Raw genomic sequence first — 22,030 nt, 5'->3', positions numbered from 1 at the left:
TTGAACCAATCATGTGACATGTGGAATGGAATAAGAAATAGACAGGAAATTTTACAAATCAGTAAAAATTTTATTTATACTGGTAAATTGTGATTACACATGATAACAGGTGATAGGTATTTTGTGAAAGCTTGAAACTACTCCACAGGCTGTAGTGTCATAGTTTTTAATTTAAAAAGGATGTGACACTCGCCCATATTATCATGTTGTCATACAACTTATTCTTTGCCACAGCAAGCCAAAGACTATCAGAAAATACTTTCCAGATATTAATTGGTAGTACTACCTTTGAATTCTCCCTTCTCTGTGATAAAATTCTGTTTTTCTCATAGCACTTGAAACAGAGATTCAGAGAAGTAATTGATTACATATACAAACTTGTGGGATAAGCAAGCAGAACAGTTGGAACTAAAATTCACTTTGTCTTTTTCACTATGCCTTTTTAAAAAAATATTCTAACTCAATACTGCTAATGGATGAGTGGACAGCAGAGTATAGTACGAATATTCCATGTAGAATAACACGGAAGTGAGAAAGGACATTCCTGTTTATTGTGCTGGGAAGGACAGGAGATAAATTTGGAAGGTTATGCTGAGGTTACTTTGGGAGAAATAATGAATGCTAAATAATTGGAATGTGTAACAGAATTAGGAAATTTGAATTTTGGTCTCAACTTTTTCACCAACTAGTTGCAAAGCCTAAGCAAAAAATCACTTATTACTCTATGAGTCTCATTTACTTACTGAGAAAATGAGAAGCTGAATCACTTGGTTTTAGAGGACATTTTTATCTCTAAAATTCTATGACTTTATCTTGTAAATCACTGATAGCTAATGTCTAATGAATTCACTCCAGGACTTCAACTCCAGAAGTGTTCAATTACTTATGCATTTTTTATATAATGTGCATACCATACAACAGGAACAGGAATGCATGGGCTCCTCCCTACCCTTGCCCCCTATATATTTTCATCAGATCCTATATCTCATGCCTGATATTCTGACCTTTTTTTTTTGTTTCGTTTTTAGTAAAAAGAATAAAACAATATATTAAAAACATTTGAACAAAGTTACCTAAACAAACCATTTTCATTTTATATGTTAACTTTTAAGTACTTTTCACATGTACAGCTCTTTTTCACAAGTTATATCATAGTATATAGCTTTGTATTGTGCTTTTTATTATGCTCAATATTATTTCATAAGCATATTCTTGTGTTACTAATTTTTATTCCTAGTAGCTGTATATATTATTTCTGGTAGCTGTGTACCTGTCTAATGGCTGCATAGAAAGTATAACTTTTTATTTTGATATAATTTCAAACTTACAGAAAACTTGCAAATATAGTACCTAGATTCATCAATTATTAAGAATTTTAACGGCTGCATTTTAAAAGGTGAATCATATCACACTGAACAGATACATCATAAAATACGGAAACCGTCTCCTAATGTGAAGTATTTTGACCACCTTCACGAACGTAGTCTTTTTTTTTTACCCTGCTGCTGAATTTTTCATTGAAATAAATGAAAAAGAAAAAATAGCATACTGGGGCAAATTATTTAAATATTTTAATGACCTTTAAAAATTTGCTTTTATTTTAATAGTTTTTTTAAAGATGTGAAGTATATTGTCTTCTGGTTTTTGTTGACAGTACTTTCCCCCAACTATGTGTGCTCTTTCTTCTCCATCTTTGTATTTCCTGGAGCAATCAGCAAAGCCCTTTTTAATGAGAAGGTACTTAGTCAACACACATTGTTTGAATGTCCAGTAACTGAATGAATTAATGCAGATCCTGGTTTCGCAACACTGTTCACAACAGAACTTGGGAATGCGTCAGGGGAGAGGCATGGGGTAAACTGCATTCAGTCTGAAAGCAACTTCCTGCTTTCCTGTGATGAGCTCAACACAGAAGAGAGGTGGGGCATGAAATTATGGTTTGTGAAAGCAGAAATAGAGTCACAGATGTAGAGAACAAACTTATGGTTACCAAAGGGGAAAGGGGGGCGGGTAGGATGAATTGGGAGATTGGGATTGACATATATACACTACTATGTATAAAATAGGTAACTAATGAGAACCTGCTGTATAGCACAGGGAATCTACTTAATGCTCTCTGGTGACCTAGATGGGGAGGAAATCCAAAAAAGAAGGGATGTATGTATATATGTATAGCTGATTCACTTTTTTGCACAGCAGAAACTAACACAACATTGTAAAGCAACTATACTCCAATAAAAATTAATAAAAAATAAAAAAATTATGGTTTGTGAGGCAAAGGAATTGCTCTTAACACGGACTTATTCAAAAGATGTTGACTCTTAATTTTCAGATCCTCAGGGAGTGGCAGGATAGGCCTTGACCTTTTCTATTCTATAGGGGAAGCCATTGCAAGAATAAGGAATGTAGAATGACATTGTACAAAAAATATCAGAATCCTCTTCTTCCCTGCCATAGGCTTGATTTTATTCCTCCAGCTGTACATTCACAAAACCAAGACAATGTGACCTAAGACTGACAGGAACAAGCTTCAGGGAAATATCAATAGAAGAGATCATTTGTTGTGATGGAGTATAAATCATGTAGTGTAAACACTATCAAGATTGGTTCTTTTGCCTGCCTAGGCTGAGGGGGGAGATGATGGTAAAGACAATATCTCCAAATACACGAATGTCTGAAAATAGACCTAGCTTTAAAAGAAGTATGAGTCATTCAGTGGAACCCGTCACAACAATATGAGCAGAAGAAAACAACCAAAAGGCAGATGATGTAAGAAGGCGTGGGCCAGAGTGTTTTCTTTGAATTTGGAGATTGTTTAGTCATCATGTCCAGGGCAGCACTGTCATATGGCTATGGCTGGTAATGAATTTGTCATGACCTCCTTCACAGAGTTATTATATACATAGAAAAAGAAACATAATGGATGTGCCCACCATTTGAAAGTTGTAAAATGTTGTTTAAATAGAAATATTTACATTTAGTATAAGTGTAAATTTAAAAGTTGGGTAGTAATTGGATTTTCTAAGTGTGGCCAAGTCTATTTTATTTTATTTCTTACTGTGTGCAGGTTCTTTTGTTTTTTTAATTAATTTTTATTGGAGTATAGTTGCTTTACAAAGTTGTGTTAGTTTCTGCTGTGCAGAAAAGTGAATCAGCTATACATATATACATATATCCCCTCTTTTTTGGATTTCCTCCCCATTTAGGTCACCACAGAGCATTGAGTAGAGTTCCCTGTGCTATACAGTAGGTTCTCATTAGTTATCTATTTTATACATAGTACTGTATATATGTCAATCCCAATCTCCCAATTCATCCCATCCCTCTTTCCCCGCCTGGTATCCATACGTTTGTTCTCTATATCTGTGTCTCTATTTCTGTTTTGCAAATAAGTTTATCATTTTTCTAGATTCGACATATAAGCAATATTATATGATATTTGTTTTTCTCTTTCTGACTAACTTCACTCTGTATGACAGTCTCTAGTTCCATCCATGTCTCTGCAAATGGCACAGGTTCATTCCTTTTTATGGCTGAATCGTATTCTATTGCATATATGTACCACATTTTCTTTATCCATTCTTCTGTTGATGGACATTTAGGTTGCTTCCATGTCCTGGCTATTGTAAATAGTGCTGCAATGAACATTACAAGTGTCCTTTTGCATTATGGTTTTCCCAGGGTATATGCCCAGGAGTGGGATTGCTGGGTCATATGGTAGTTCTATTTTTAGTTTTTTAAGGAAGCTCCGTACTGTTCTCCATAGTGGCTGTATCAATTTACATTCCCACCAACAGTGCAAGAGGGTTCCCTTTTCTCCACACCCTCTACAGGATTTATTGTTTGTAGATTTTTTGATGATGGCCATTCTGACCGGTGTGAGGTGATACCTCATTGTATTTGTGATTTGCATTTCTCTAATGGTTAGTGATGTTGAGCATTCTTTCATGTGTTTGTTGGCAATCTGCACGTCTTCTTTGGAGAAATGTCTATTTAGGTCTTCTGCCCATTTCTCGATTGGGTGGTTTGGTTTTTTGATATTGAGCTGCATGAGCTGTTTATATATTTTAGAGATTAATTACTTGTCAGTTGCATGATTTGCAAATATTTTCTTCCATTCTGAGGGTTGTCTTTTGATCTTGTTTATGGTTTCCTTTGCTGTGCAAAAGCTTTTAAGTTTCATTAGGTCCCATTTGTTTATTTTTATTTTTCTTTCCATTTCTCTAGGAGGTGGGTCAAAAAGAATCTTGCTGTGATTTATATCATAGAGTGTTCTGCCTATGTTTTCCTCTAAGAGTTTGATAGTGTCTGGTCTTACATTTAGGTCTTTAATCCATTTTGAGTTTATTTTTGTGTATGGTGTTAGGGAGTGTTCTAATTTCATTCTTTTACCTGTAGCTGTCCAGTTTTCCCAGCACCACTTATTGAAGAGGCTCTCCACTTATATTCTTGCCTCCTTTATCAAAGATAAGGTGACCATATGTGCATGGGTTTATCTCTGGGCTTTCTATCCTGTTCCATTGATCTGTATTTCTATTTTTGTGCCAGTACCATACTGTCTTGATTACTGTAGCTTTGTAGTATAGTCTGAAGTCAGGGAGCCTGATTCCTACAGCTCCGTTTTTCTTTCTCAAGATTGCTTTGGCTATTCGGGGTCTTTTGTGTTTGCATACAAATTGTGAAATTTTTTGTTCTTATTCTGTGAAATATGCCATTGGTAATTAGATAGGGATTGCATTGAATCTGTAGATTGCTTTGGGTAGTAGAGTCATTTTCACAATGTTGATTCTTCCAATCCAAGAACATGGTATATCTCTCCATCTATTTGTATCATCTTTAATTTCTTTCATCAGTGTCTTATAATTTTCTGCATACAGGTCTTTTGTCTCCTTAGGTAGGTTTATTCCTAGATATTTTATTCTTTTTCTTGCAATGGTAAATGGGAGTGTTTTCTTAATTTCACTTTCAGATTTTTCATCATTAGTGTATAGGAATGCCAGAGATTTCTGTGCATTAATTTTGTATCCTGCTACTTTACCAAATTCATTGATTAGCTCTAGTAGTTTTCAGGTAGCACCTTTAGGATTCTCTATGTATAGTATCATGTCATCTGCAAACAGTTTCACTTCTTCTTTTCCTATTTGGATTCCTTTTATTTCTTTTTCTTTTCTGATTGCTGGGGCTATAACTTCCAAAACTATGTTGAATAATAGTGGTGAGAGGGGGCAACCTTGTCTTGTTCCTGATCTTAGTGGAAATGGTTTCAGTTTTTCACCATTGATGACAATGTTGGCTGTGGGTTTGACATATATGACCTTTATTATGTTGAGGTAAGTTCCCTCTATGACTACTTTCTGGAGGGTTTTTAACATAAATGGTTGTTGAATTTTGTCGAAAGCTTTCTCTGCATCTATTGAGATGATCGTATGGGTTTTATTCTTCAGTTTGTTAATATGGTGTATCAGATTGATTGATTTGCATATATAGAAGAATCCTTGCCTTCCTGGGATAAACCCCACTTGATCATGGTGTATGATCCTTTTAATGTACTGTTGGAATCTGTTTGCTAGTATTTTGTTGAGGATTTTTGTATCTATGTTCATCAGTGATATTGGCCTGTAGCTTGCTTTCTTTGTGACATCTTTGTCTTGTTTTGGTATCAGGGTGATGGTGGCCTCGTAGAATGCGTTTGGGAGTGTTCCTCCCTCTGCTATATTTTGGAAGAGTTTGAGAAGGATAGGTGTTAGCTCTTCTCTAAATGTTTGATAGAATTCGCCTGTGAAGCCATCTGGTCCTGAGCTTTTGTTTGTTGGAAGATTTTTAATCACAGTTTTAATTTCAGTGCTTGTGATTGGTCTGTTCATATTTTCTATTTCTTCCTGGTTCAGTCTCGGCAGGTTGTGCATTTCTAAGAATTTGTCCATTTCTTCCAGGTTGTCCATTTTATTGGCATAGAGTTGCCTGTATTAATCTCTCGTGATCCTTTGTATTTCTGCAGTGTCATTTGTTACTTCTCCTTTTTCATTTCTAATTCTGCTGATTTGAGTCTTCTCCCTTGTTTTCTTGATGAGTCTGTCTAATGTTTTATCAATTTTGCTTATCATCTCAAAGAACCAGCTTTTAGTTTTAATCTTTGCTATTGTTTCCTTCATTTCTTTTTCATGTATTTCTGATCTGATCTTTATGATTTCTTTCCTTCTGCTAACTTTGGAGGTTTTTTGTTCTTTCTCTACTTGCTTTAGGTGTAAGGTTATGTTGTTTATTTGAGATGTTTCCTGTTTCTTAAGGTAGGATTGTTTTGCCAGAAACTTCCCTCTTAGAACTTCTTTTGCTGCATCCCATAGGTTTTGGGTCGTCGTGTTTTCATTGTCATTTGTCTCTAGGTATTTTTAAATTTCTTCTTTGATTTCTTCAGTGATCTCTTGGTAATTCAGTAGTGTATTGTTTAGCCTCCATGTGTTTGTATTTTTTACAGATTTTTTTCCTGTAATTGATATCTAGTCTCATAGCATTATGGTCGGAAAAGATACTTGATATGATTTCAATTTTCTTAAATTTACCAAGGCTTGATTTGTGATCCACGGTGTGATCTACCCTGGAGAATGTTCCATGCACACTTGAGAAGAAAGTGTATTCTGTTGGTTTTGGATGGAATGTCCTATAAATATCAATTAAGTCCATCTTGTTTAATGTATCATTTAAAGCTTGTGCTTCCGTATTTATTTTCATTTTGGATGATCTGTCCATTGGTGAAAGTGGGGTGTTAAAGTCCCCTACTATGATTCTGATACTGTCTGTTTCTCCTTTTAAGGCTGTTAGTATTTGCCTTTTGTATTGAGGTGCTCCTATGTTGGGTGCATAAATATTTACAATTGTTATATCTTCTTCTTAGATTGATTCCTTGATCATTATGTAGTGTCCTTCTTTGTCTCTTGTAATAGTCTTTGTTTTAAAGTCTATTTTGTCTGATATGAGAATTGCTACTCCAGCTTTCTTTTGATTTCCATTTGCATCAAATATCTTTTTCCATCCCCTCACTTTCAGTCTGTATGTGTCCCTAGCTCTGAAGTTGGTCTCTTGTAGACAGCATATATATGGATCGTGTTTTTGTATCCATTCAGCCAGTCTGTGTCTTTCGGCCGGAGCATTTAAGCCTTTTGCTTTTAAGGTAATTATCGATATGTATGTTCCTATTACCATTTTCTTAATTGTTTGGGTTTGTTATTGTAGGTCTTTTCCTTCTCTTGTGTTTCCTGCCTAGAAAAGTTCCTTTAGCATTTGTTGTAAAGCTGGTTTTGTTGGTGCTGAATTCTCTTAGCTTTTGCTTGTCTGTAAAGGTTTTAATTTCTCCATCAAATCTGAATGAGATCCTTGCTGGGTAGAGTAATCTTGGTTGTAGGTTTTTCCCCTTCATCACTTTAAATATGTCCTGCCACTCCCTTCTGGCTTGCAGAGTTTCTGCTGAAAGATCAGCTGTTAACCTTATGGGGATTCTTTTGTGTGTTATTTGTTGTTTTTCCCTCGCTGCTTTTAATATTTTTTCTTTGTATTTAATTTTTGATAGTTTGATTAATATGTGTCTTGGCGTGTTTCTCCTTGGTTTTGTCCTGTATGGGACTCTCTGTGGTTCCTGGACTTGATTAACTATTTCCTTTCCCATGTTAGGGAAGTTTTCAATATAATCTCTTCAAATATTTTCTCAGTCCCTTTCTTTTTCTCTTCTTCTTCCGGGAGCCCTATAATTCAAATGTTGGTGTGTCTAATGTTTTCCCAGAGGTCTTTGAGACTGTCCTCAATTCTTTTCACCCTTTTTCCTTTATTCTGCTCTGCAGTAGTTATTTCCACTATTTTATCTTCCAGGTCACTTATCCATTCTTCTGCCTCAGTTATTCTGCTATTGATCCCTTCTAGAGAACTTCTAATTTCATTTATTGTGTTGTTCATCACTGTTTGTTTGCTCTTTCGTTCTTCTAGGTCCTTGTTAAACATTTCTTTTATATTCTGCATTCTATTTCCAAGATTTTGGATCATCTTTACTATCCTTATTCTGAATTCTTTTTCAGGTAGACTGCCTGTTTCCTCTTCATTTGTTAGGTCTGGTGGGTTTTTACCTTGCTCCTTCATCTGCTGTGTGTTTCTCTGTCTTCTCATTTTGCTTAACGTACTGTGTTTGGGGTCTCCTTTTCGCAGGCTGCAAGTTCATAGTTCCCACTTTTTTTGTGTCTGCCCCCAGTGGCTAAGGTTGATTCAGTGGGTTGTGTAGACTTCTGTATGGAGGGGACTAGTGCCTGTGTTCTGGTGGATGAGGCTGGATCTTGTCTTTCTAGTGGGCAGGTCCACGTCTGGTGGTGTGTCTTGGGGTGTCTGTTGACTTATTATGATTTTAGGCAGCCTCTCTGCTAATGGGTGGGTTTGTGTTCCTGTATTGCTAGTTGTTTGGCATAGGGTGTCCAGCATTGTAGCTTGCTGGTCGTTGAGTGAAGCTGGGTCTTGGCGTTGAGATGGAGATCTGTGGGAGATTTTCACCATTTGATATTATGTGGAGCTGGGAGGTCTCATGTGGACCAGTGTCCTGAACTTGGCTCTCCAACTTCAGAGGCATAGCCCTGATGCCTGGCTGGAGCACCAAGAGCCTGTCATCCACATGGCTCAGAATAAAAGGGAGAAAAAAAAAGAAACAAAGAAGATAAAATAAAATAAAATTAAAGTTATTACAATAAAAAATAATTATTAAAAATTTTTTTAAAGTAATAAAAAAAGAAGAAAGAAAGAGAGAGCCACCAAACCAGAAAACAAATCCACCAATGATAACAAGCGCTAAAAATCATACTAAAAAAACCCCAAAAAACAAAAAAACAAAAACGGACAGACAGAACCCTAGGAGAAATGGTAAAAGCAAAGCTATACAGACAAAATCACACAGAAGCATACACATACACACTCACAAAAAGAGAAAAAGGGAAAAAAATACACATATCATTGCTCCCAAAGTCTGCCTCCTCAGTTTGGGATGATTCATTGTCTATTCGGGTATTCCACAGATGCAGATACATCAAGTTGATTGTGGAGATTTAATCCGCTGCTCCTGAGGCTGCTGGGAGAAATTTCCCTTTCTCTTCTTTGTTCCCACAGCTCCTGGGGTTCAGCTTTGGATTTGGACCCGCCTCTGCGTGTAGGTCGCCTGAGGGCGTCTGTTCTTTGCTCAGACAGAACGGGGTTAAAGGAGCAGCTGATTCGGGTGCTCTGGCTCACTCAGGCCGGGGGGAGGGAGGGGTACGGATGCAGGGCGAGCCTGTGGCGGCAGAGGCCGGCGTGACGTTGCACCAGCCTGAGGCGGCCGTGTGTTCTCCCGGGGAATTTGTCCCTGGATCACGGGACCCTGGCAGTGGCGGGCTGCACAGGCTCCCGGGAGGGGCGGTGTGGAGAGTGACCTGTGCTCGCACACAGGCTTCTTGCTGGCGGCAGCAGCAGCCTTAGTGTCTCATGCCCGTCCCTGGGGTCCGCGCTGATCGCCACGGCTCACGCCCGTCTCTGGAGCTACTTTACGCGGCGCTCTGAATCCCCTCTCCTCGCGCACCAGGAAACAAAGAGGCAAGAAAAAGTCTCTTGCATCTTCGGCAGCTCCAGACTTTTTCCTGGACTCCCTCCTGGCTAGCTGTGGAGTACTAACCCCTTCAGGCTGTGTTCACGCCGCCAACCCCAGTCCTCTCCCTGCGATCCGACCGAAGCCCGAGCCTCAGCTCCCAGCCCCCGACCGCCCCGGCGGGTGGGCAGACAAGCCTCTCAGGCTGGTGAGTGTTGGTCGGCACTGATCCTCTGTGCGGGAATCTCTCCGCTTTGCCCTCCGCACCCCTGTGGCTGCGCTCTCCTCCGTGGCTCCGAAGCTTCCCCCCTCCGCCACCCGCCGTCTCAGCCAGTGAAGGGGCTTCCTAGTGTGTGGAAACATTTCCTCCTTCACAGCTCCCTCCCACTTGTGCAGGTCCCATCCCTATTCTTTTGTCTCTGTTTTTTTTTTTTTTCTTTTGCCCTACCCAGGTACGTGGGGAGTTTCTTGCCTTTTGGGAGGTCTGAGGTCTTCTGCCAGCGTTCAGTAGGTGTTCTGTAGGAGTTGTTCCACATGTAGATGTATTTCTGATGTATTTGTGGGGAGGGAGGTGATCTCCACGTCTTACTTTTCTGCCATCTTGAATCTCCCCCTACATAGACCTTTCATAGAACTTGGGTTTTTCCTGCTTTGGCCCTGGGAATGGTCAAAGCAGATTTCTTGATTTTGTTTTGTTGGATTTGTTTTTGTTGTCATTTTGAATAGGTTAATTTTCCATTTCTTTTTCTGTTTGTTTACTGCTAACTTCAAGGCAATCTATTGATTTTCCCCTCAGCTTTACTGAGATATAATTGATATATAACATTGTGTAAGTTTAATGTATATAATGTGATGATTTGATACACATATACATTGCAAAATATTTACCACAGTTAGGTTAGTTAATACATCCTTCACCTTACATAATTACCATTTCATTGTTGTTGTTGTTTTGGGAACATTGAAGCTCTGCTCTCAGAGCAACTTTCAGGTGTATAATACAGTATTGACTATAATCACTATGCTGTGTATTAGATCCTGGAGGTTATTCATCTCATAGCTAAAAGTTTGTACCCTTTCACCCAACATCTCCCCATTTCCCCTGCCCCCAACTCCTGGCAACCTAATGTTTAGCATAGTGACTATAGTTAATTATACTGTATTGTATACTTGAAATTTTCTGAGAGAGTAAATCTTAAGCATTTTCACTCAAAAAAGAAAAAAAGTAACCATGTTAGGTGATGGATGTGTTAATTAACTTAATGTGGTAATAATTTCACAATGTATATATACAATCAAGTTATTGTGTTGTATACTTTAAATACGTACAGTTTTTTCAATTATATTTCAGTAAAGCTGGAAAAGTGTTAATATCACCCAAAACACCCTCACAGAAACATCCAGAATAATGTTTAACTATTGATACATATCTGGGCACTGTGGCCCAGTCAAGATGACATGTAAAACTAACCATCATAGAGCTCAAATAACACACCCATAGTCACTCAGCTGGTAGGCTATGGAGCTGGGATTCAAATAAATTCTTTTTTTTTTTTCTTTAAATAAATTCTTTTTAACTTCATATTGTTTACTTCTGTGTTTTGCTACTCACTATCCAGCAATTGTATGATTTGGTAGTGTAATCTTTTACAAACATTTTGAAAGATTTTTTAAACCTATATTTAATAATCCAGTTGATTCAAATGAGCATCAATGGCCAGGTTTTGTATTAGTGTTGAACTCTTTCACCAATCTGTGAAATATGTGATTGTAGGGAGGTACGTGAACAGAGTTTGAGGTCATTTGGAACCATGAAAGTGCATGATGACATCATTTTGACACAAAGATAACAATTCTCACTTACTGTTCGAAGAGAAAGTACTTGAGTTGTTTTTTTTTAGTAATACTGGTGCATTTCCGTGATTTATCCTTATTTGTTTTCCAAGGCTTTTGAACAAGAACATTTAATACTATGATAGTTTTGAGGATTAGGAATAGTCTGTAGTCATGGAACAGGGAGAAGCTACCAGCTCACCTTGGAATTCAGTCTGTGTTTTTTTTTTTAATGTTTGCTTTATTTGTCTTGTGCTTGAGTCTGTTGATCTGATTATTTTTTCAGAGACATCTAAATGAGAAGGAAATAAGGAATGTGGATCAAATAGGAGATGGTGTAATTATCTCCTATTTGATGGTTAGGTTCTTAAAATGGCCCAATGAAAGGCAATGTGAGGGTTAGGCTGTATTTAGAGTGGTGTTCATGGAAAGCCAGAAGTAAAGTTTGTGCTTTTGCACCAAGAATACTGTCCATTGCCTCAGACACCATGAGAGAGAGGAAACAGAGCTGTGGTCAGCTGTGGCATGACTTCTGACCTAGAATGGTCTCCATCCTACTTCCCAGTTGTCCATCCAGGGAAAGCAGGAAGAGTGTTGGAGGCCTAGCTAAAGGTTTGTGCTGGACCACCATTGTGTAGTGTATCATGGAGCCAGATTATGTTACCACTTTTAGTACAGTTTCAAGAAGAGCACTGACAGGAACCCTGAATGTTCTCTCTATCCAGACATGATCCCAGCCAGAAAACTGATGACAGTTTTATAAGTGGGAATCTTCAAGGTTGGGCAAAAATATTTAAGGTCCCCCAGTGATTCATTTCATACTTTTCTGCCATGGTCACTTAAACAAAACAAAACAATAACAAAACTTTACATGGGAAGGAGGTTTGTCTGGAACCCCAGAGACAACTGTGTACTTTCTATAGACAATGACAGAAATTACTCCAGTCTCCTCCTCTAAACTCCCCCTACCTTCTGTCATTGAAATTGGACTTTGCTCAGGGACCAACATTATATATGATTCTTCAGGAAAGCATTCCCACAAAGGTAAAATACCTTATTTATTCAATATCAAGCACACTTTTAAGATTTAGAACTATCCCTTTGAGGGGGGCCAACATCATGTCTCTAGACTTTCATGGCTTGTTCTACCATGGTTACTGCCGCTGTCCTTTTTGGTGAGTTGCTTTTGCTGAAGTAGATAAAGCAAACCTGCCAGATGGCTCCTCTAATCCTGGAAGCCAGGTTAACAGAGATTGGTAAGGGAAATTTTTCCTTGGGAAATCTTGAGAATTTTGAAGTCATCTAGTTCCCAGGTTCCAACTAAAGCACATGATCCCTTAAAGGATAGCAGGAGAATCATGTGGATAATAGTGCCTCACTGAATGGCAGAACCTCCTGAGATGGCCCTGGGAGGCACAGGGTACATAGGTGGTCCACTCTATGAGGGCAGTGACCGCATAACTCAGTCAGAGACGTGCTCAGCTTAGTGTTTTTTCTGTACCATGTTGTTACCACAGTTGATCATTGTAGCCCATACAGAGTGTTCAACAGGTTATGCAGGAATTTTCAGGGGCCCTGTATATGACATAATATCATCTATATGCCTAAACCCATAACACCTATTTCAAGGCTAAACACAGTTTAGGGTAATCTGAGGAACTGCTGTTCATTTGTTTCTTTTCTTTTTTCTGACTCCTGAAAGCCTGCATTTTAATCTTTGATTTTCCCTCACTAACATTGAAGGTCTTCACTACCTTCATGAAGTTGTTAATCCCTATACTGAAGGTCTTCACTACCCTCATGAAGTTGTTAATCCCTGTACTGGACCTCTATCCTCACCATCACTATCAGTTTCCACAGAATTTTTAAATATAATTTTCAGCTATTCATTTAAGAAAGATACGTTGAGTTCCTCTTTTTTGCCTATACTGATTGATAAAAAGACTTTCAGCTTGGTAATTAGAAAACTCTCCTGTTGTATGTTTCCTGCAGACAACACAATTCAGCTACAGAAGAATTCCCTTATACTAACTCCCTGTGAGTTAGAACTCAATATTCCTTTATATTTTACCACATCCCCAAGGGCCTCTGAGGCTCTAGCAGCTTTTGTTAAAAAATAGAGAAACAGCGTTTATATTTAGAGAAATTTTAGGTTCACGGCAAAATTGAACAGAAAGTACAAAGAGCCCCCATATACCAACTACCACCTGATGTGCACAGCTTCCCCACTATCAACATCCTGAACCAGAGTGGTACATTTTTTACGATCAATGGACCTACAGTGACACGTCATTATCACCCAATATCCAAAGTTTATATTAACATTAACTCTTGGTTTTGATAATCTATGAGTTTTGACAACCATTAGAGTATTATACTGAATAGTTTTACTACCCTAAAAGTCCTCCATGCTCTACCTATTTATCCCTCCCTCCTCTCAATCCCTGGAAACCACTGATATTTTTACTGTTTCCATAGTTTTTCCTTTTTCAGAATGTCATCTAGTTGGAATCATACAGTGTGTAGCCTTTTCAGATTGGCTTCTTTCACTTAGTAACACACATTTAAGCTTCCTCCACGTCTTTTCATGGCTTGATAGCTCATTTCTTTTTATCACTGAGTAATGTTACACTGTCTGCTTGTAACACAGTTTATCTATTTACCTATTGAAGGTTGTCTTGGTTACTTCCAAATTTTTGTAACTATGAATAAAGCTGCTATAAATATTCCTGTGCATGTTTTTGTATGGACATAGATTTTCAACTCATTTTGGTTAAGTACCAAGGAGCACAATCGCTGGATTGTATGTAAGAGTATGTTTAGTTTTGTAAGAAACTGCCAAACTTTCTTCCAAAGTGGCCATACCATTTTGCATTCCCCTGGTAGCTTTTTAGCACTTGAGAAATGTACAGGCCATAAGGAAGTGACACCACCATAGTCTCCATGGTATCAAGATCAGGTGCAAATGTTCTGGCATTTGTGTAGCATCTTTAGGGATGCAGAATTTTTAAACTTAGGGAAGACTACTATGTAGAATATACTCTTTGATGTCCTTCTAGCCTGTGTTATGTTTTAAAGTTCTGTGGGACTGCTTTGAGGTGTTAGTAACTAATAATATTAATCTCATAACTTTCAGCTTCAATTTGCCTCATTCATTGACATCCCTCCTTTCTTCCTCAGCTCTCCCCTATGCCAATTAACTGCTCTCCCCTATGCCAATTAACTAAGACCCCGCTATAGCTTATACCTACATATCCCAACAACATTAACCTGAGGCAGAAAACCCAAGTGTGTGAAGAGGTTCCCAGCTGACTTCTATTTTTGTCTACTGAAAAGTGTACAGGCTGGAGGAAGATGCTGTTGTAGCACCGACCTTAGAAATGTAGCAAGCACCTTTGGGTTTTTCAATGGATAAACCTTAGATAGTCTCTTTAACTCATCCATCATTATTTTTGCAAATAATATTGTTACTCTAGTAAAATCAGCTTCATTTTTCCATTAGTTGGTCTAATAATTAGGTTTTGAATTTCCAAACTTTCCTTTGAACTTATTCTCTTTCAGACTTTCCTTGTTTCTGTCTAAGTGGATTTGTATTTAGATTCCTCTCCCCACTGGCTTTAATCTTCAGATTAAAAATCTATAAGATGTCTTTCAATTTGGCTTCTCCCTAAATCAGGACATCAGAAATTCCAACTTTAGCTCAAAATACCACAGTTCATGGATAAGTTACTGAGCCTAAAATGTAGCATCTTTATTCAAGCTTAGATGTCCCAGGCATGTACTTATACAAGCAGTCTTGACACTCTTACTGTCTCTCCTCTTTTAGCCCATGAGCCCCTGATCATTTTCATTAGTATGTATTTAGATTTCAGTGTGACATTTGGGATTTTTTTCCCTTTATTTAATTTAGTGACTTCAGGTGTAGGAGGAGTCTCCTGAACTTGTAAAACAACAAAATCAGTTTTAAAAGGTTAATCAGTTAAATCTTGATTACTAATGGATATGAAAGGACAGGCTTATGGATAATTAAAATCGCTGAACCAAATGTCATGTTTTTCATGAAATTCTAATCCTTTTATTTCTGTGAGTTTTCAAAAATAGATATTGTATATGAGTTTTAGTTTTATCTCTATTGTTTCCCATTGGGCAAATTCAACAAAGAAGGGCTTTGATCAGAAAAATATAACCATGGATATCTAACAAGGCTTTTTGGAAGTACCCAGACCTCTTTTGTGACGTCCATGAAAGAAAAAGGAGGAAAGGACTGTCCTTGTAGATCAAATAAAAACAAAAAAAGGAAATGAGAGATTTGCTTTTTGGCCTTATTTCCAAATATCCCTATGGGTTTGGAATGTGCTCATTTAAGGGATATAGGGAAAAGTTTTTGATTTAGAGGGGGTCCTGAAATGTCAGAGACTTGCCTTACTGTATTTTGATTGCTTCGGGTGTAGGCAGAGAACAGGAGACCTTTAGAAACATTCAAGAATATGCAAAGCAGGACCAGCACAGATTGGAAAGCAGTGTAAAAGAAGGTGACCTGGGGGAAGCAGTTAACAACTGAGAACTGAGGTGTCTTTCCTTCATAGAAATCATAATTAACCTCTATTAATTTATTCTTTCACTAAACACAATATATACAGCATATTGTCCTAAATACTGTAGGGAATACAAAAATGAACAAAGCAGTCTTTAATGGAACTTAAAATGTTTGCAGAGATAATAAATTTACATATAAGCTGTAATACAGAGTAAAGTACGAGAAGTGCTCTAGGAGAAGAACAAAAACATTCAAAAAGAGTAATTTTGTCTGGGATAATAAAGGTATTCTCAGTAGAGGTGATATTTGAGCTAGATCTTGTAGAGTGAAGAGAACATTGCATGCCCCACTATATATGTGTTCAGGAAATAAAGAGTAACATTCAGTGTTATAAGAGCACTGAGTACAAGTGAAACAAAAATTTTATTTGTTGTTGGCAGATTGTAAAGGACCTTACAAGCTATGGTGAAGTGGATTTAGACTCTATTTGTCAGGCAAAGGGGAAATCAGTGAAGATTTGAGTGCGTGAGAATAGCATTATTCAATAGCATTATAATCTAGCTACAGTTTTCTAAATGGAGTAGAGAGATGTTGAAGGTGGGGAACGCAGTGGGAAGAGGTGAGATAATAACAATATGGTGTTAATAATAGTGAATGATCATTCCAGAATGTGTTATAGGAACTGCAGATTCACAATCTAACTGACTTGTTAGATTGTGAAATCAATTTAGTTGGTGGGGCAAGCATTTAAAAAAATGAAATAGAATAGAAATATTAGATTTTATTGTATTTAATAAGGTAGGTATTGTTTTATGAAACTTCTGTTTCATTTTTTCATACATAGTATTTTGTTACATATTTATGGAGCTGTGATGTAAAACCTATTTCTTGCTGTGGATTGTGGTCAAGATAGAGAAACTCTACTAGAGGGTATATTCATAGAAAACCTATCTTCATAGCAGTGGTTGATGGTTTTCTATGAATATACTGTAGGCAGGAGTATGAGAGAAACGCTAGGCACATTGTGTGTGGGAAGATCACTCTGTATTTGAAACAGCCACTGACTAGAGCATCAGTCACTTATTCTGCTGTTTCTTTTAGGAACATGATAGTGAACATACAGTTTGACCAGGAGACTATAGTTTTTGAATGCTCAGTGTCATAATTTTGAGATATCGCTGGCATTTCTGAAAATAATCAAATGTCTTTGGAACAGTAGATCTCAAAAGGGAACAAGTTCACCCCTTAGGAGACATTTGCCAATGTCTGGAGACATTTTTCGTTATCATAATTTGGTGGGAAGGAGTGTATTTCAGGCATCTAGAAGGCAGAGGTCAGGGGTGCTGCTAAAATTCTACAATGCATGGAGTAGCCTCTTAAAACAAAGAACTATCAAGACCAGAAGGTCAAAAGTGCCAAAGTTGAGAAATTCTGCTTCAGAGTGACCCCAACTAGTTTTTAAAAGAAATGTAATTTTTAACAGAAGTTGAAAGAAAGATTCACGCTATTGGCCTAACACAGATTCAATGATATTATTTGTAGAATGCTCTGATCACCAACTTTATTATTAGGTTTTAAATGATATATCAGTATTTGTTTACATGTGACCCAGGATTAAGTGCTTCACAAAACAGTTTAGAAATATAAAGTTATAACTCTAAGATCATTTCTTGAACCTTAACACTAGAAATCAGAATTATATCTTGCCACCATAATATTGAATAATTTATATGCCTATGTGTATTTTTATATAAGAAAAAGCAGCTTTATCTTGAAGTGAGTTCAGAGAATTGGCAGCCAGCCCCCTAAGTGAATCACACCGTTTAAAATTCTTGAGTTTCTTACTTTAAAACAGATTCAATAGAACTCACTGAAATTTTTATACAGCTGATGATTCAATAAATATAGACAGTCATAAAGATACTTTGTAAGAAAAGGGCCTGTGAAATTTGTATCTGGGTTCTAGGCCCCCTGGGGATACAAATTACCTACAGCTTCACAAAGTTATTTACTTTTCCTGGCTTCAGTTCGCTGAACTCTAAGTGTACTGGCCCACATGACGTGTAGTCTCTCCTAAGCTTTAAAATTCTGTGAGTCTAAGTTATGGATCAATTTTTATGGTGAATAAATTTTAAATCTCTTTTAGATTATTTTAGGATTTAAAAAAAAATTTTATTTATTTAATTTATTTATTTTTGGCTGCGTTGGGTCTTCGTTGCTTTTAGGATTATTTTTATGCCTTATCAATAGCACATGGGGGAGACTGTTATAAAATAACTCAATTTTCTAACAGTTTGGTTTACATTTGGACTGCATGCGTAAACGACGCCCCACCTATAACCCTGATGTTTAGTCAGCATTGTCACACAGAGTAACAGTTTCCACAAAATCTTCATTTAATTGTATCATGGAATACATGAGCCTGACTCACCCAATGTCTTCATGAGACACTTAGGGGGTTCATTTAATCACTTTGTTCATGTGTTCTGTATGGTTGGTCCTCAAAATTTATATTTATTAAACTAAAACAAAAACTGTTGTTTCATGGTTGCAATAGTCAGGCTATTGCTGCAAGCCTTAGGAGATAATTGGCTGCAGCAATACAAAGGAATAAACTTTTTCTTTCTGTGTGGAAGGATAATGCTCATTAATTCTTCAACATATTAACAAATTCTCATTTTTTTCTAGGCATTTAAGCTTACAACAATAATGTACAAAGCTGCCTCCTGGTGGTCCAAACATGTAAACGCATCTATAAAATATCCAATTTTTGTGCCATTATTTTCGGACTGCTCATGAAGTTACTATCACCTTCCCCCAAATTTTTGTAACAAAAATACATCTTTGATTAGCTAATTACTGTATATATTCATTAAGCAGGCTTTTTCTGGGTATATCTGAAGGTAGGGATATTCTCTGTGCGTGTGTGTGTGTGTCTGTGTATGTATGTTAAAGAATCACTGAAAAATTAGGGAGATTTTGTAGCAGACAAAGGTTATAAGATCTCTGGCTTGATTTATCACCATACTTTGTTTCCTAGATATAACTTTTTTAAAAATTAGGATCCCTTCAATGGATTTATAAATAGAAAGTACGGAAAATTTCTTTGGAAAACCTGTAAGAACTAGAAAATGTATTTGTGACCTGACCTCTGGAGAAATGATAGAAAATTATATAAGGGTTTCCTAAACTCTGAGAGTTCAAAAAGTTTCTCACTTAAGGGAAAAAGACACTCTAAAAATCTTACAGATTATCCTAAAAAATTTGCATTGCTCCTCTTTTATACTCTAGCTTGCTGATATAAAGAGTACAGTATCTCTGCTGTATTTTTCAAGCCAGGCTAAACTGACCCACTACCTTATCAATTTAAATCCTTTACAAATTGGCTATGGGATTTTGATTGATTAAAGTGATTCTGAAATAAATCATATCATTTAATCTCACTTCATTGTACTACAACAATGTCGTACAATATATGGATTCTCATACATGTATGACCTGCATACAGCTCTCAATGTTTAACTTGTATAGTGAATTAGAGGCCCGTTCTTGAAGTAATCCAGTTTCGGTAATAAGCCACTTTTGTGTAGACTCCAGGTTTGTTCTTTTGCCCACAGTTATCTCCCCAGCTCACAATTCCAATGAGATACCAGGTATCTTTAAGATCCTTTCCAACTAAAGGTCCCCCAGAATCACCCTGAAAATAAAAAAAGAAAAAAGAGAAAGAAAATTAGCTAAATGTAAAGCTTATTACTTAAGATATTTTGATGAACCACATATTTTATTATTAGACAGTATATGTATAGATTACCAATTCTAGGATAATTAGTTGAAACATGGGTTTTGAAAGTTATAAAAGCCTTAAAGTTCAATTTCCACATTTTATTTTTTTATTTTTTCAACTTTATAGATGTATAATTCACAGATAAGCTTATATATATTTAAAGTGTACATCGTGATAATTTGACATACATACTTTGTGAAATGATTACCACAATCAGGTTAATTAACACATCCATCACCTCACAATACTTTGTGTGTGTGTGTGGGTGTATGTGTGTAGTAAGAACGCTTAAGGTCTACTCTTAGCAAATTTCAAGTACACAGCACAGAAAGTCAATCTGATGTTAGTTTTTTCTGACTCCAAGTAAAGTGCCTGGGCTTCTGTTTTATCAGACAGGCGAAGCACCTCCTGATGTACCCCAGTAGCAATCCCTGTATTCCTGCTTAGACCCCTGTGCCTGAGTCACTTCCTCGATAACTTCTCCAATTTTTCTATGACTAGAGCTTTGCCTTATTATGCACTGAACAGTCATGGGGCAGGAATCTTACTTCTGCTTCCCAGTCCAGTGAAAGCTCTTCATGACCACCAATCTTTCCAGAGGCTTATCACTGATCTCACTGTTCATCTAGATTCCCATTTTCAGTGTGTTCCTGTCACCAACTCCCACTTGCCTGTCATGGCATGAACCTCTCTTTGGATTCCCTGAATTCTAGATACCTCCTCCACATTCTCAGCAACCAGGGCTAGATTCTGCTCTTGCCCAGTGTGTATGCTGCAAAACTCCCTGCTATTTTTCTGACAGAGGTTGTCTATGTTGTGTCATTTGTGGGACTCTGGGCAGGGCTTTCTGCCACCTGATAACAATACAATTCCCATCATTTTAGCATGTGGAATCACCTCCTTGGAGTTTTCAAGAATCTCACATTATAAAGCAAGTGCCTCCAGGAAGAAACACACTTTACTCCTTTGTCCAAAAATATACATGCAGGATAGACGCTGGACAACACAGTAGGCCACTGGAAAGGGGACTAGATATTCACACCATTGCCTAATCCACCTTCTCAGCACTAACAGCTTCTCACCTCTCATCCTCCTTAGGCTGAGACCCAGCATATTACTTGGAGTTGCCTCAAATATGAATTATAATTTCACACCTTCAGAATTTTAGCTATGCTTTTTCTCTTTTCTATAATAGTCTCCTCTTATTCTATAGGGTAAGTGCTTTTTATCCTTCTGGCCTCATTGAAGTATCATCTCTCTAATACTTGTTCCAAAAATGTTCCTTCAAGCTAAAAGTGTTTGTTCTCCACACTTAAAACTAACACAATATTGTAAATCAACTATACTTTAATAAAAAATTTTGTTCTCCATTATATAATTTATAACATTACACCGTAGTTCATTGTTCATGATTGTTTCCTTTCTAAATGTGAGCTCTTTAAGGAAAGGGACTCTGCTTTATGAACCTGTGGATTTCTGGTATTAAGAAAATTTAATTTTATTAGTTGTTTGATAGCATCAAAGAAACTCTTTGCTTATTTTGTTTTGCTTAATAAAACATTTAAAAATATGTTTGTGTTTGAGATTTGCATTTATAAATTTTTGAACGGACAAGATCTCTGTATTTTACTAAAATAAAGAGCATTTTGAACCAGATAAATTTTTTGAGTTCATGATATCAAAATAATCTCTCTCCACCTACCCCACAGGCATCATAAATTCCTTCCAGATAGCCAGCACAAAACATTCCAAATTTTATATCTCTGCCATACATATGTGGCTGCTTGCACACATCATCACTTATGATTTTCAGTCTGGTTTCTCGAAGATCATTTTGGGATTCCCCTTAAGGAAAAACAAAGTAATTTTAGTGTTTACAATAAACATCCTTAGCTAGAATGAAGTGTGGACCTTTTCCCGATTTTTTTTTCATACTAAAATTGTTGATACAGAATGAGGTTAATGTAAGCAGTTCCTAAAGAAAAAAATTCTGTTTAATATCTGGCATATGTAAATGATAATCGTCCTTATCTCATTTTTATAAATACCTATACTAGCAAGAAAAACATTTTGTTTCTTTTTCTGGAAAACCTTTGTACCTTTACTTAAAAAACAATCAGTTAATGTATTTAGAAAGGCATTTTTAAAAAAATAAAGTTTGTATTTGTAGATTCCAGATTGTTCCCAGAAACTTTGCAGGCCTAGTTTGCTCCCCTGGCTTGATAAAATAACTATATACATTTATTTTATCCTTTACATTTTATGAAGAACTTTCACATACATAATGACATTT

At 36.9% G+C, this 22,030-nt stretch overlaps 1 protein-coding gene across 6 annotated transcripts in view; it reads right to left on the bottom strand.

Moving 5' to 3' along the window:
* Positions 1-16,045: 16,045 nt before the first annotated feature.
* TMPRSS11A (transmembrane serine protease 11A) overlaps positions 16,046-22,030 on the bottom strand; it is a 55,014-nt gene continuing 49,029 nt past the window's right edge. For all 6 annotated transcript variants that reach the window (XM_036852096.1, XM_036852094.1, XM_036852093.1 and 3 more), the window contains 2 exons: positions 21,440-21,582; positions 16,046-19,650 (listed from right to left, as the gene is read on the bottom strand). In XM_036852096.1, the coding sequence (XP_036707991.1) occupies positions 19,489-19,650; positions 21,440-21,582 (305 nt within the window). In that variant the 3' untranslated portion in view covers positions 16,046-19,488. The remainder of the gene's footprint in view (positions 19,651-21,439; positions 21,583-22,030) is intronic.

Source organism: Balaenoptera musculus, chromosome 5 (assembly GCF_009873245.2).
Source record: "Balaenoptera musculus isolate JJ_BM4_2016_0621 chromosome 5, mBalMus1.pri.v3, whole genome shotgun sequence".
NCBI classification, from domain to species: Eukaryota; Metazoa; Chordata; class Mammalia; order Artiodactyla; family Balaenopteridae; genus Balaenoptera; species Balaenoptera musculus.
Note: the sequence above shows the minus strand (reverse complement) of the source record. Positions and strands in the feature narration are given on the sequence as shown.